At 33.7% G+C, this 12945-nt stretch overlaps 1 protein-coding gene across 1 annotated transcript; it reads left to right on the top strand.

Moving 5' to 3' along the window:
- Positions 1–678: 678 nt before the first annotated feature.
- On the top strand, positions 679–1617 carry LOC149166950 (uncharacterized). The gene has a single exon (XM_089430307.1). The coding sequence runs from the start codon at positions 679–681 to the stop codon at positions 1615–1617; it is 939 nt and encodes a 312-aa protein (XP_089286433.1).
- The last annotated feature ends 11328 nt before the right edge of the window (positions 1618–12945 follow it).

Genomic DNA, 12945 nt, shown 5'->3' with positions numbered 1-12945 from the left:
GCTAAATACGCCAATCACAGGCCACAGGAGGATCTCATCAGGCTAACGCCCAATGCAAAAGGCTCACTCATTTGGAATGCAGACAAACAACACTTTCAAATGATTCAACAACACAGTTTTTGGGAGGTTCGAAATGGCAGGATAGCACATTTCTGGATGGATGCCTGGAACCAATTGCCAAAACTTAGCAGTCTCCTCAGTCGACACCCAAGCCACTCAGAGGATGAGCGACATCAAGAATAAATATGGCACCATTGGACTCAGGAAACTGATCAAGGATACAGGAAATGGAAGCAAAGCGAATTGATAATCAATAGAGCTGATCAAAGGACAATTAAGGAACTGGAAGGGGAACTCCAAAGGCGCCAAGTGAGATACTTTAAGGACAAAGACATCATTCGCTGGGGCTACCAGCCAAAAGGAACTTTCACCATTGCAGAAGCCCACAAGATCATAAGTGCGACCACATCGCCATTAGATCCAATATGGGGGAGAATTTGGTCAGCTGGTAACTGGCCCAAAGTATCACTTTTCCTATGGTTGGTGGGGCATCGAAGAATATTGACATGGGACAAACTCAGGCGCAGAAATTACCATGGGCCATCAATATGTGTTAATTGTAAATCGCAGGAGGAAACTCTTCAGCACCTTCTGGACTCCTATCCCCTAGCAAACCAAATGTGGGAAAAAGCTAGTTTTCGTTGCCAAAGAAAATGTAGAGTATCAGAAGATATCATCGATTCAATTCGCCAATGGCATCGGAGTCCATACAAAAGTGAAGTACTCAATCACCTTTGGAGATTAATACCAGGGCTCCTCACTTGGTGCATTTGGAAGGAAAGGAATAAGCGTATATTCAAAGATCAAACAACCCCCATAGAGATCATCTGGAGCAACTTTTGCTTGAACCTTAAGGAGACATTAGCGCTTCACACTTGGACGCCAGATGATTTTCCTACTTTGGCAAATGAGAAGGCCATTTGGGAAAATTGGAATTTACCACTCCAACAAGAAAACCCACCTCAAGCCCACTCAGAAAGCAGCAAAGGAAAAAAGGATACCTGGACTCCACCACCAAAGCAAACTATCAAGCTCAATTTTGATGGAGCATCAAAAGGCAATCCCAGAAATGCTGGATATGGGGGAATATTCAGAAATCATGCAGGCTCGCCCCTCCTCATCTACCATGGAAACATAGGATGGGACACCAATAACTCAGCAGAACTGGAGGGACTATGGCAAGGACTCCTCCTCTCCAGAATCCACAACTTTCAACCCCTGGAAGTTGAAGGCGACTCCCTCGTCCTCATCAACATGGCCAAGCAAATTCTCAATGGGACTCATGCCAGGAAAATTGCCAAGAGGTGGAGACTTGAAGCTAGATTGGAGGCCTTAGAACAATGGCTTCACAATAATCGAGCTATCATCTTCACTCATGTAAAAAAGGAAGGAAATAAGGTAGCGGACCTCTTAGCCAAATTGGGAGTGGATTCTAAGCACACTCTCACTACAGGGACGCTTGACATAATCCAAAACCATGATAATGCACAGGAATTCAAACTTCAGATCCAAAAGGAAGCTGCTCCCCTGGATGCAGGTGTTAGCGTTGAGAGTTAACACGATAAGATAGTGGATGGGCAGGGTGGAAAGCCACTTTCCCGACTTGCACAGGATACGCGGAAGGGAAATATTACAAAGCGCGTGGCACACTTGCATGATCGTCACTCAGGGTACGTTATATCACTGGTTTGGCTAGAATGCGAGGCTCACAGCGAGGAAATTAAGTTTCACATACATCAGCGTGCAGTGGAGGGCTCAAGCCATCAAGGGTGCAGTAATGGGAGGTGACTCCCAAGACAAGGCCTGTAACCTTAAAACCGGAGAGGTGTCGAGGGAGATGGTAAATTCGTTGGCTCTGCCGCTCTACCGACACTCCTCTGCGCATGATAAGAAACTCAGAGAGAAGGCAAGGAATTGGACCCAGGTGTTGATTATCTTGGTCCTCTCTGTGAGGCTGGTCACTCCCCTCCCTGAATATTGCTCAGGTATCGCAGGTTGTCCCTCCCACTCTTTTCTCTTGGCAACTGATATGTGTGTTTGTTTTTGGTTAGTGCACATTCGCAGGGATTCGGTAAACCCAAAGAACACACTCATTCTAGGCAGAGGAGGCTCAATTGGAGGCATCGCTGCATCCAAGCTATCGCCCCACAGCAAAATCTCTGGATCTGGGCCACTATCATCCGCAGGATTCCTCGATTGAGACCTAGAGTAGGCAGTCACAGAGGGCAGCTGAGAAGAGCCCCAACGGATTCATCCTCCAGCGACTTGAACCATCCTCCAAGGAGAGGGCTTTCTTCTCGTAGAAGAAGAGGAAGGTCTCGAGCCTCTAACTCTCGACCTGGTTTGATTCCTGCCACAGGCTCCGCCATTTTCACCTTTGGCAGTGCTCTCAATAGGCCCAGGATCACAACCCATTTTACAGTGGTGTCTCAGGAGGAAGGTTTAGCTGTTGATTTAAGGACACAAGTAGAAAATTCGAGGGCTATCCAGGACCCCTCTTCATCTTTTCAGCTGGCTACGGAGAACACGTCTCAGCGGGAAACAAATGAGAAAAGAAGCAGTGTGCGGAAGCCGATGATGGTAGATCTGGGCACTGATGCTCAGAATGTGACACAGTTAGAGGAACCACTTGATATGTGCTGGTGTCGAATTACTGAAGAGCCCATTAATGAATAGGAAGGCCATCCATGCCTCTCTTTTTGTAGAATGCCCCTGTCCACAGGGCAAGGTTGTGAGGCGGCTCGGTCATGGGTTTCTGGTATTGTCTCATGTTTCAGTGATCATTCTCCTCTGGTATTTTTTTGATTTTTTGATTTGTCTCATGTTTCAGAGATTATTCCCCTACGTGGGAAACAAAATCAGACATTTTTCAAACATGCATGTTTTGGATAGAACTGCCTCCCGCAAGAGCAGGGTGCTTGACTATGGTCATGATGTAAATTTACTACCTCTTTGTTAATATAATATATTAGCATTACGTAGAAAAAAAATGTAGATTGCCATTTATTTAGCGAGTGTCATGTTCCAAGTGAAGAAACTTATTTTCCCCATCATTTTGTAAACCAAAAATTATTTGCCTAATTTAATTTATGTATTTCTTAGAGGTTGCAAAATAATTTTAAAATAGGAAAAAAAGTAATTACTTGGTTAGTATCTCTAGAGACTCTCACAGTGTCTATGATTATTATCAAGATTAATTTGCAAATTTCCTCAATCTAATGGCAAAAGCTTGATTGTAAAGATCTGTGATTCTCGAACGTTGTGGGGGGGCACAATTGTGGTTACGCTAGCTTCCCAAAACTCTTCTCTCTAACACAAATTATACCATTAATTGTTGATACTTCAATTAGGATCCACACTATTTATTTTTGAAGTAAATGGCTAGGTACTAATGTCAGCAAATTGTACTGTAATAAGAATCAAGGATGTGTTTCGAAAAAATAATATGTGGAAGATGATGCATATCGAGAAATTGGAAACTTCTTTAATAGTTTAACTTATTTTTTCATTTTAGACTTAGACATATTCAATTATGCAGAGTAAAGGATGTGTAAAATAAGGGGTATGTGTGAGAAAAATGGTGTACGAGAAGATAGCATACGAGAACATAACATGAATATCTAAGCATGTTTTCTTGATATATGTAGTATCTACTAATCTTCTATAAATAGTAAATGGGCATATGAAATTTATGGACTTTATAATGTTAACTAAATGAGATGAAAAGTTAAACTGAATGTGTAAATTTTTTATGCTTACACATATTCTCCCTCCGCTCACTTCTTCCATACATGCCCATTGAGTAAGAATAATTTATTGTTATTTCTAGTTGCATTCCTTTCAATAGTTATCGAAACAATTGCAACAAGAAAAGAACAGTTACTTCATGATTATTTTGTTTTTATAATCATTGAAAATTTCAATATTGGCATAAATTCACATAGCAAAAATGGTATCTGAATGGAATTTTCAACGAGTAGAAACATTTAGAAAGTTGTCTTCCGATTCATCACATAATTAAATAATAATAGTAATCAACAACTAGATCACATGCAATAAAAAAAAGTTCACAATTCATGAAATTTGGACAAATTACAATTGATGCTTTATTACATCCAATGTGATTCTATCTAGGTAGCCGGTGTAGTAGATAAAAATATACCCAAATCCTGATTACAAGTAGATTTTCTAAATAAATATCAATAGACTTACATTTACTGGCAACAAAGTTTCTATTAATTGTAAAATTAAATATTAATTGATTTTTTTTATATCCACTAATTCGTGTAATTGGAGGTTGATTTAATCGTTGTAACATTTCACGAAAATGTTGCTGCCAAATGAGGCAATACGAAGAACAAATGTGTGGATGGGGTTTGCATATCATTTTAATATGCTATGATGGACACTAGTTACGAGGCCCTGTGCATCTTCTTGACTTGTTTACAAGAAGTAAATGCTATTAAGCCATCAAAAAATGTGTTGATTACGCATCATTTTGCTGAATAAATGTCAAGAAGACTTTTATAATATCAATGGATACACTCTTCTTGATACGTTTACAACTAGTAACCATTACATAACACATCAGAATAAATGATATTAGGTTTCTAATTCATTGAATAGATTCTAATAGTACGAGCAAGCCTTAATTAATATTTTAATATTGAATGCAGAGTCATCTGCATTGTAGTTAGTATCCATCACTGTAGGTTCCCACACCTCTATAAAAATTCTTGTCTTGAGACAATTTTCCATATATGGCCGCCATACACACTTGTCCTTTATCACACATTTTGGTACTAAATGCTTTCAATGTCTTGTACGCCACATGTTGTCATTACAAAGATTTCATGATATAATATTTAGTTAAAGTATGAGGATTAGTGATCTAATTGCAAGGATTAAGACTAATGTTTCGTTATGGAAAGAAAAATGTTTACTTTTCTTGGTAATCCTTTATTTTAGTGAGTTTGTTTAGCTATTGAAATGTACAAATGATATGGATAACATGCTTTCGTTTAGCCCCTATAGAAATGACATGTGTTAATCAGATAAACACCCACACTAATTCTTCGGTTAAATGACATAAAGTTCATTGTCTCATGGATTCTATTAAGTCGTTCTCTTTCCAACTCTAAACGATACAATATGAATTCTCACTGAAAATGAATAACTAAGTCTCACGTGGCTAGTGTGCTATAGTGCCATATATCACTTATTTTGGTAACATAAGAATCTTGCCACGTTTGCCTGATTTGAATGATATGCCATTACTTTGCATGTTGTAAGACATCATTTTTCACAGCATTTGACATACATTTCTTGAGTTATTTTAGCATTTATTAATAAAATCAACTTGTAATCAGTTGATCATTTCAATGCTTAGTAGCATTTACTTCAAAGCATTGTGTAATGATTATTTGTTTTAAACAAATCAAGAAACCCACCCTTATACATTAATCATCCACCATTATTTTCCACTTGATATACACGTAACCCAAAATTTAATAAGCCAAAAACACTAATTAATTTATTAATATGTAGTGTGTGGAAATGTATGCAGAGGTACAAAATGTTATCAAACAAAGTTTATGTTGCTTGATCCACATGCCCTTTCTCCTGTACAATACTTCTTCTTCACATGCATTAATAGACTTAGATTTATCATTAGAGGGATTGAACAACATTGAAAGGATATGTGGAAACGGAGTGAACCCGATAGACCCACTACTCTGCCACTTCCACATCTCTGTATACACATCGTTCCAATATTCTACAAAACATATTGGTAGCAGATCCTTGTGCATCTTCATGATTTGTCTACAAGAAATAAATGTTATTAAGAAATCGAAAAATGTGTTGATTTGAATAAATGTCAAACTTAATATGTTTACAACTAGTAATCATTATACAAAGCCTCAAAATAAATGTTTTTAAGCGTTTAATATATGTTAATAGTATGACTAAGCCATAATTAATCTTTTAATACTAGGTGTTAAGTTTTCTCCACCACAGTTAGTATCTGTCACTGTAGGTTTCCACACTAGTCAATAAAAAATCTAATGGAAACACATAATGTACAACAACATTTATTATTTTTATTATCGAAACTTTGCAGTTATATGTTGAAATATTTTAAAGTTCGAAATATGTTGTATGATTCAATTTTTTATTTTTAATTGAGTTAGTTTCATTGTGCGGAGTGCAGAGGTACACAAGAATCTTTCATTGTTCTTCCTCGACACTTTGTATAATGAAAGCTTCTTTTACACTTTCACACCCCCACACTCCACACAATGAAAGCTTCTTTTACACTTTCACACCTCCACACTCCACACAATGAAAGCTTCTTTTACACTTTCACACCTCCACACTCCACACAATGAAAGCTTCCTCTGTACCTAAGAGTGAAATTGATATATTAATTTTGTGCGAATTAAATTTTTGGTATGCAGTTTCTTCATAGATAATATTGCTAAGTTTTTTCCTTGCCTAATTTAATCCATCTACTTAATTCTTTATATCTCCAGTGATTTAATAAAACTGTTATAATAATTGAAAAGTGTGCATATACTAGGGTTTAGCTTTCACGTCATTAGACATAAATTTCTTGAGTCTTTTCACTGTTTATCAAACAAATCGATTTGTAATCAGTTGATCATTTCAATGCTTAGTAGCATTTACTTTCAAGCATTTTGTAATGATTATTGGTTGTAAACAAATCAAGAAATCCACCATTATACGTTAATCACCCACCCTTATTTCGCACCCAATATACACGTAATCAAAATTTTTCATGCCCCAAACTTTAATAATCCAAAACTGCTAATTAATTTATTAATATGTAGTGTGTAGAAATGTATGCCGAAATACAAAATATTGTCGAACAAGGTTTATTTTCCTTGCTCTCGATACCCATTCTCCTGCACAACAGTTCTTCCTCACACACATTAATAGGCTTAGAATTGTCATAATTAGTATGGCCAAAAAACATTAAAAGGATATGCAAAAGAGGAGTGCGTCTGACAAACCCACTATTTTTCCACTTCCGCACCTCTGTCTACACATCATTTCAATATTCTACAACAGATACTAACTGGAGAGCCCTATGCATCTTCCTGATTTTTCTACAAGTAATAAATGTTATTAAGCACTCAAACAATGTGTTGATTCAAATAAATGTCGAACTTCATATGTTTACAACCAGTAATGGTTATACAATGCCTCAAATAAATGTTATTAAGCGTTGAATAGATGTTAATAGTGTGAATATGCCATAATTAATTTTTTAATACTAGGTGTCTAATCCTCTACACCATAGTTAGTATTTGTCACTGCATGTTCCTGCACTAGTCGATAAAATATTCAATGAAAACAAATAATGTATGAAAACTCTTATTATTTTGATTATCGAAACTTTTTTGTTATATGTTTTAATTTTTCAAAGATTGAAAGATGTTATATGTTTAAATATTTTATATTTAAATGAGTTAATTTCATTTTGTGGAGTGCAGAGATAGGGAGGAAGTTTTCATTGTTCTTCCTTCACACTTTGCACACTAAAAGCTTCCCCCACATGTCCACATTCCATACAATGAAATCTTCCTCTGCACCTCCACATTCCACACAATGAAATATTCCTCTATACCTCAGGGTTAAATTAATATATTGATTTTGTGTGACTTAATTTCTGGGTATGCACATATTTCATATATAATATTGTTGAGTGTTTTCCTTGCCTCCATTTAATCCCACTGCTTACTTCTCCATATCTTCAACTGTTGGGGATAACTATTATAACAATTGCAAAGTGTGCATATCTTAGGGTTTATCTTTCATTCTGCAGAATGCAGAGGTGAGGAGGAAGCTTTCATTGTAAGCAATGTGGAGGTGTCACTTATGGAAACGACAAAACGTGAACCCCACATAAAGAGACAGGGACTATGATACTATGCAGCTATCACGCATGTTATCTTGATCATGAATACAGAATAATTCACTCTACTTACAATAACTAATATGGTGAAGAAGATTTCCTCAATAATTTTATTAGTCCCCAATCTAAATGAAGTATAAAGAAGAAATGTGTAAGTGTGGTCCTTTTCTCCATAACTTCACAAATTTATTAATTTAAAATAACTAAATAATTAATAAAAATGATTGTTCATTTAAAAATATTATTTTTTATTAAATCAAACTTACCACTAACATTAAATTTTGTAATGCAATCTAATTCTCCCATGCTTTCTAAAAAAAAGTACCTATTCCATCCTTTATTGTGGATAAACCTAGTTTAAATCTCACTCCAAATCTTGGATATTGCGTAGATTAAGAATGATAATGGTGATTTCTAAAATCAAGGGATAATATACCTTTGATTTCTAGAATTATTTATAAAATTCATCTTTGGATGCACTTGAATGCAAAAGGTATAACATAAGTTGTTAGGAAATAATTTTAGTAGGTAGAAAAGTTGGTCTCTTTATGAAGCTAACTTATTTTGATATTAATTAATTTATATAATCATTAATAAATATTTTAAATTTAAGAAGATAAGTTTTATTTTTTTAAAGAAATGGAATAAGGTTATTTTTATCATCCCTAAAAATTGTTTTTAAAAATTTAAAACATAAATTTCTAAATAAAAAATGAATATATTATTTTTTTAGTGGTAAGCATTTATAAGAAATTTAATCTAATGACCTTTCCAAAAGACTCTATTCACCATCAATCCATCCAATATTACTATGAACTAACAAACAAATATATTATCACAATAATTAATAAAAATGAATTAACTTTATTTAAAATACAAACTTACCACTAACCTTAAATTTGCTAATGCAATCTCATCTAATTCTCCATGGTTTTCTATAAAAGGAAATACCTATTCCATCCTTTATTGTGGATAAAGCTAGTTCAAATCTCACTCCAAATCTGGGATATTTCATGGATTAAGCAAGAAAATGATTATTTCCAAAATCAAATGATAATATACGAGCTTTGATTTCTATAATTACTTATAAAATTCAGTGTACTCTTAGTATGTAGAAAATTTAGTTCCTTTATGAAGGCATGTGATCTTAATTTTAATCAATTTATATAAGTATTAATAAATGTTTTAAATTTGGTCTTATCATTTTTAAAGAATAAAGAATGGAATAAAGTTAATTTTATAACCTTAACAAATTTTTTTTTTAAATTTTAAAACACAAAATTTTAAATAGCATATATATATATAGCAAACCCTCTTAAAAATTTAAACTAATAACCTTTCCAAAAGATACCTATTCATCATCAATCCAATATTATTGTGAATTAACAAACAAAATATTATTACAAATATTGTAATTTACATTTATATTAATTCAAAAAATTAAATAAAATTGATCAAATAAAATTATATTGAAATTCAATAATTATAATTAAACACAACTTCTAAATTATAAAGGTATAATAAAATATTAATGCAGAAATTTATATAAATTAAAAAATAAATAAAAATGATGTACTAAAATTAAATTGAAATTCAATAAGTATAATTAAATATAACTTCTAAATTATAAATGTATAATAAAATATTAATGCAAAATTTTATTTAAAAATGACAAGGTAGCACTTTCCAAAAAAATACATGTTTGTTTTTTAAATTTGTTTTTTAAAATTTAATGGGATTACATTTTTATTGTGTCTTAATATATCACTTTGATTGAGATGGAGAATTAAACGATAACTTTACATCAAAAATTACTTTAATAGAACACCCGATCATAATGTTGACGGATAAAACTTTTTTATTAAATTAAAAATAGATTAATAAAAACCTTAAAACTGAAAAGAATAAAAGTTGAGTCAATGCCAGTTGGCTTCGTATTTAAATGTGAAGTTATGTGTGCATGGAGTTACCGTGAATACCGTCTGCCCTAATCATAGAGATAGAAGTCAAATTTGCCACTAATACCTCTACCTCAAGGTATAAAAAATCATATAATCTTGTTCTTCTGGAATACAATTATTACTGTTAAAAAAATAAAACACCTATTCTCGACAAATATATATTTATATAGACATAAGTCGAAGTTGCCACTAATATATATATATTACATGTTATTGAAAAAATATTAAAATGAACATTTCCGAAACAACATATCCGAAATGGTCAAGAATCTTCGAATAATTGAGTAAAGCAGAATGCCATCCCCGTTAACTAATATTTAATAGAACCCTCTCTTTCTACGGTTGTGGAAAAGAGAAACACCATAAATAAAAGGAATATGATATGATGTTTGACTATAAATAAGCATTTTTAAAATATTTTCCCCGCAACTCAATATAACGACAAACAAACAACTCCAGCAAAGTATGTTGCAGTGGTTTTAGAATGACATGGTTAACGACAAAAGAAAACAATTCCAACCTAGCATATTGCAGTGCTTTAGAAAAGCATGGTTACTGAAACCAATCTCCAATTTCAGGAATCTCAAGTTAGATTGAAACATGGTTATCAAAATTAATTTGTAGAAATATTGAGAAAGCTTTTTATTCGTTTTATTAAATGGTATAAATGATGGACAAAGAAAAGGAGATGGTGGATCATTTACGTTTTCGAGTGTTCAAAATTTTATGTATTATGATATTATATAAACTATAAGGCATATAACATATAAGGTGTATAAGATTTTAATGTATATATAGTTCTTAGAGAAATAAAAAGTTCAATTGCATAATGATTTTTTTTCAAATAATATAATATATTTATATATCCAAATTATATATATAAATATTTATCTATATATAATTCTACATATGTTTTTGTTGGGTTATATGGTATGCAATAAAAATAAAGCTAGAGTACAAAATTGACTACCTCCATCCATGAAAGTCACAAAGTCACTACCTATGTTTGTAAACTTGTTAAATTTGTTTCACTGTGTTAAAAGAGTAATCTATCGTCTATTGATAAAGCTACTTATCCACCAAAGGAGCCACTTGTCTAGAATCCATGTGGGGTCAGTCTGACCAACTCATGGTCTTTGTAGAGAACACTGGTATACACAAGTGATATTGCACATTTGAAGTCCAACCATTTCTTGAATCTTAATACATTGTTAGGACAAATAGCAACAAAACTATGATCTTTTATGGATTTTAATTTATGGTTGTAATGTTTCAAAGTACACTTTTGGTACATGAACAACATATTTGATGAAACCAACCTGGATTGTGCTTATGTTTTTGCTTGGATGTTGGTTTATCAACAATACTTGGTTATTTGTAATGTGATCTAGCAATGCTTGTAATGTCTGTCTCTATATAGTCTATTTATGATGAAGATGAGATGCTTGATTCTGGTTATTATACTGGAAGGCACTTACATACCAAGTATGTCACCACACCAATGTCGTTGTTTCCTTTAAAAAGATCTAGGAAACTAGTGTCTAATGGAAGTACCACAGAGAAACCCTCAGGTCTACTGCAAGAATCAAATGTATAAGGGAGTAGAGCCACCAAGAAATTCACAGTGTATGTGTAAGCAAGGCATTGAATATTCGACAACTACCTATTAGATTACTTGTCGAATATTCGACAACCGAAACCAAAAACGGAAACTTCGGTACCTTAACACTCTCGTTAGATAGAACTCTCATTCGTCGCATATCTATTACTTAACTGTCAAACTTAAAGAAATAGAGCGACAACACTTATGTTTCACAATTTACTTATCCTGTAGATTCCTCGACGCCTCAACATTAGTTTATTCTGTTGGACAAAACTACCTATGTCTCGAATATCCAATACTTTACCATCGGCCTGAAAGCATTAGAGCGAAAAAACTTATGTTGCAAAATTTACTTATGTTGTCAATTACCCAACACATCAACGTCAGTTTGTTTTTTCGGATATTCGACAATTTGTAGCGTTGTAAAACTAATTTTGGCCTTTTTGGCCTTTTTATGTGTCAGATAATCAACATCTATATCGTCGCATATCAAACTCTTGACTATTCGATAAAATTCCAATGACGATTTGATAAGCACCAATGTGTCGAATAGGCAACACTAATAAGTTGCATATTCGAGTAATAGCCATCGTATTTTGGCCCCATTTTTACTAATGTAAGTTGTTGTTGTAGTTGTTGATGAGTCTTTGTGGTATCTAGTTATGCTTTCTCAGCAAAGGCCATGCACTATTCCAACTAATTTGACGAAACCTTTATAAATTGAAGTAATTGGATATTTAACCACTGTTCAATATCTCTAATAGTAATACTATCACTCGATGGAAATCTTGACTTCAAAGGCTAACCACTAGTAACATATTTATTTGATTGCCCTTGTGTTGAGATCTTTGAACCCTCTCCTTGCTCTTGGTGAATGTTATGTCATACATGGTCATATACTTGAGAAGGAAGCAACAAAACTATGTCAAGTGTTTGGGAATACATCTGTAAGACTTGCTTGCGCTTGTCTAGCTGAAGAATATATTCAAACAATGTACCATCAAAAGGAACACTAGTCTCTACAAAAGATTTGGTTGTAACTTGTGGAAGATCTAGAGTCTACTCATGCATAGAGGGAGTGGATGACACATCTGAATTGGTACCACAGAGATCAATTTCCTGGGGAGAAGGTTGCAAAGAATGTATTGTATGGGGTGGACTTGCAACAAGAAGAGTGGATGGTGTAAACTCTTCTATGATTGGGATCATATGAAAGGGTTCAACGGGTTCATCATCTTCAATTTGAACAAATTTTGGTGGATCCAAACAAGAGGTGTTGGTTGAGTTATAGGGGTAGGAGCAATATACACACTTGGAACTGAGGATGGTGTCACTAAGGATGTTGGAAAATAAAAAAGGGTAGTAAATATTTTCTTGACCTT

This window comes from Pinus tabuliformis, chromosome 5_1, assembly GCF_031772625.1.
Source record: "Pinus tabuliformis cultivar Carrire ecotype Pingquan chromosome 5_1, CPIR1, whole genome shotgun sequence".
Taxonomy (NCBI): domain Eukaryota; kingdom Viridiplantae; phylum Streptophyta; class Pinopsida; order Pinales; family Pinaceae; genus Pinus; species Pinus tabuliformis.
The sequence above is the reverse complement of the archived record's forward strand: the minus strand, read 5'-3'. Positions and strand labels throughout refer to the sequence as shown.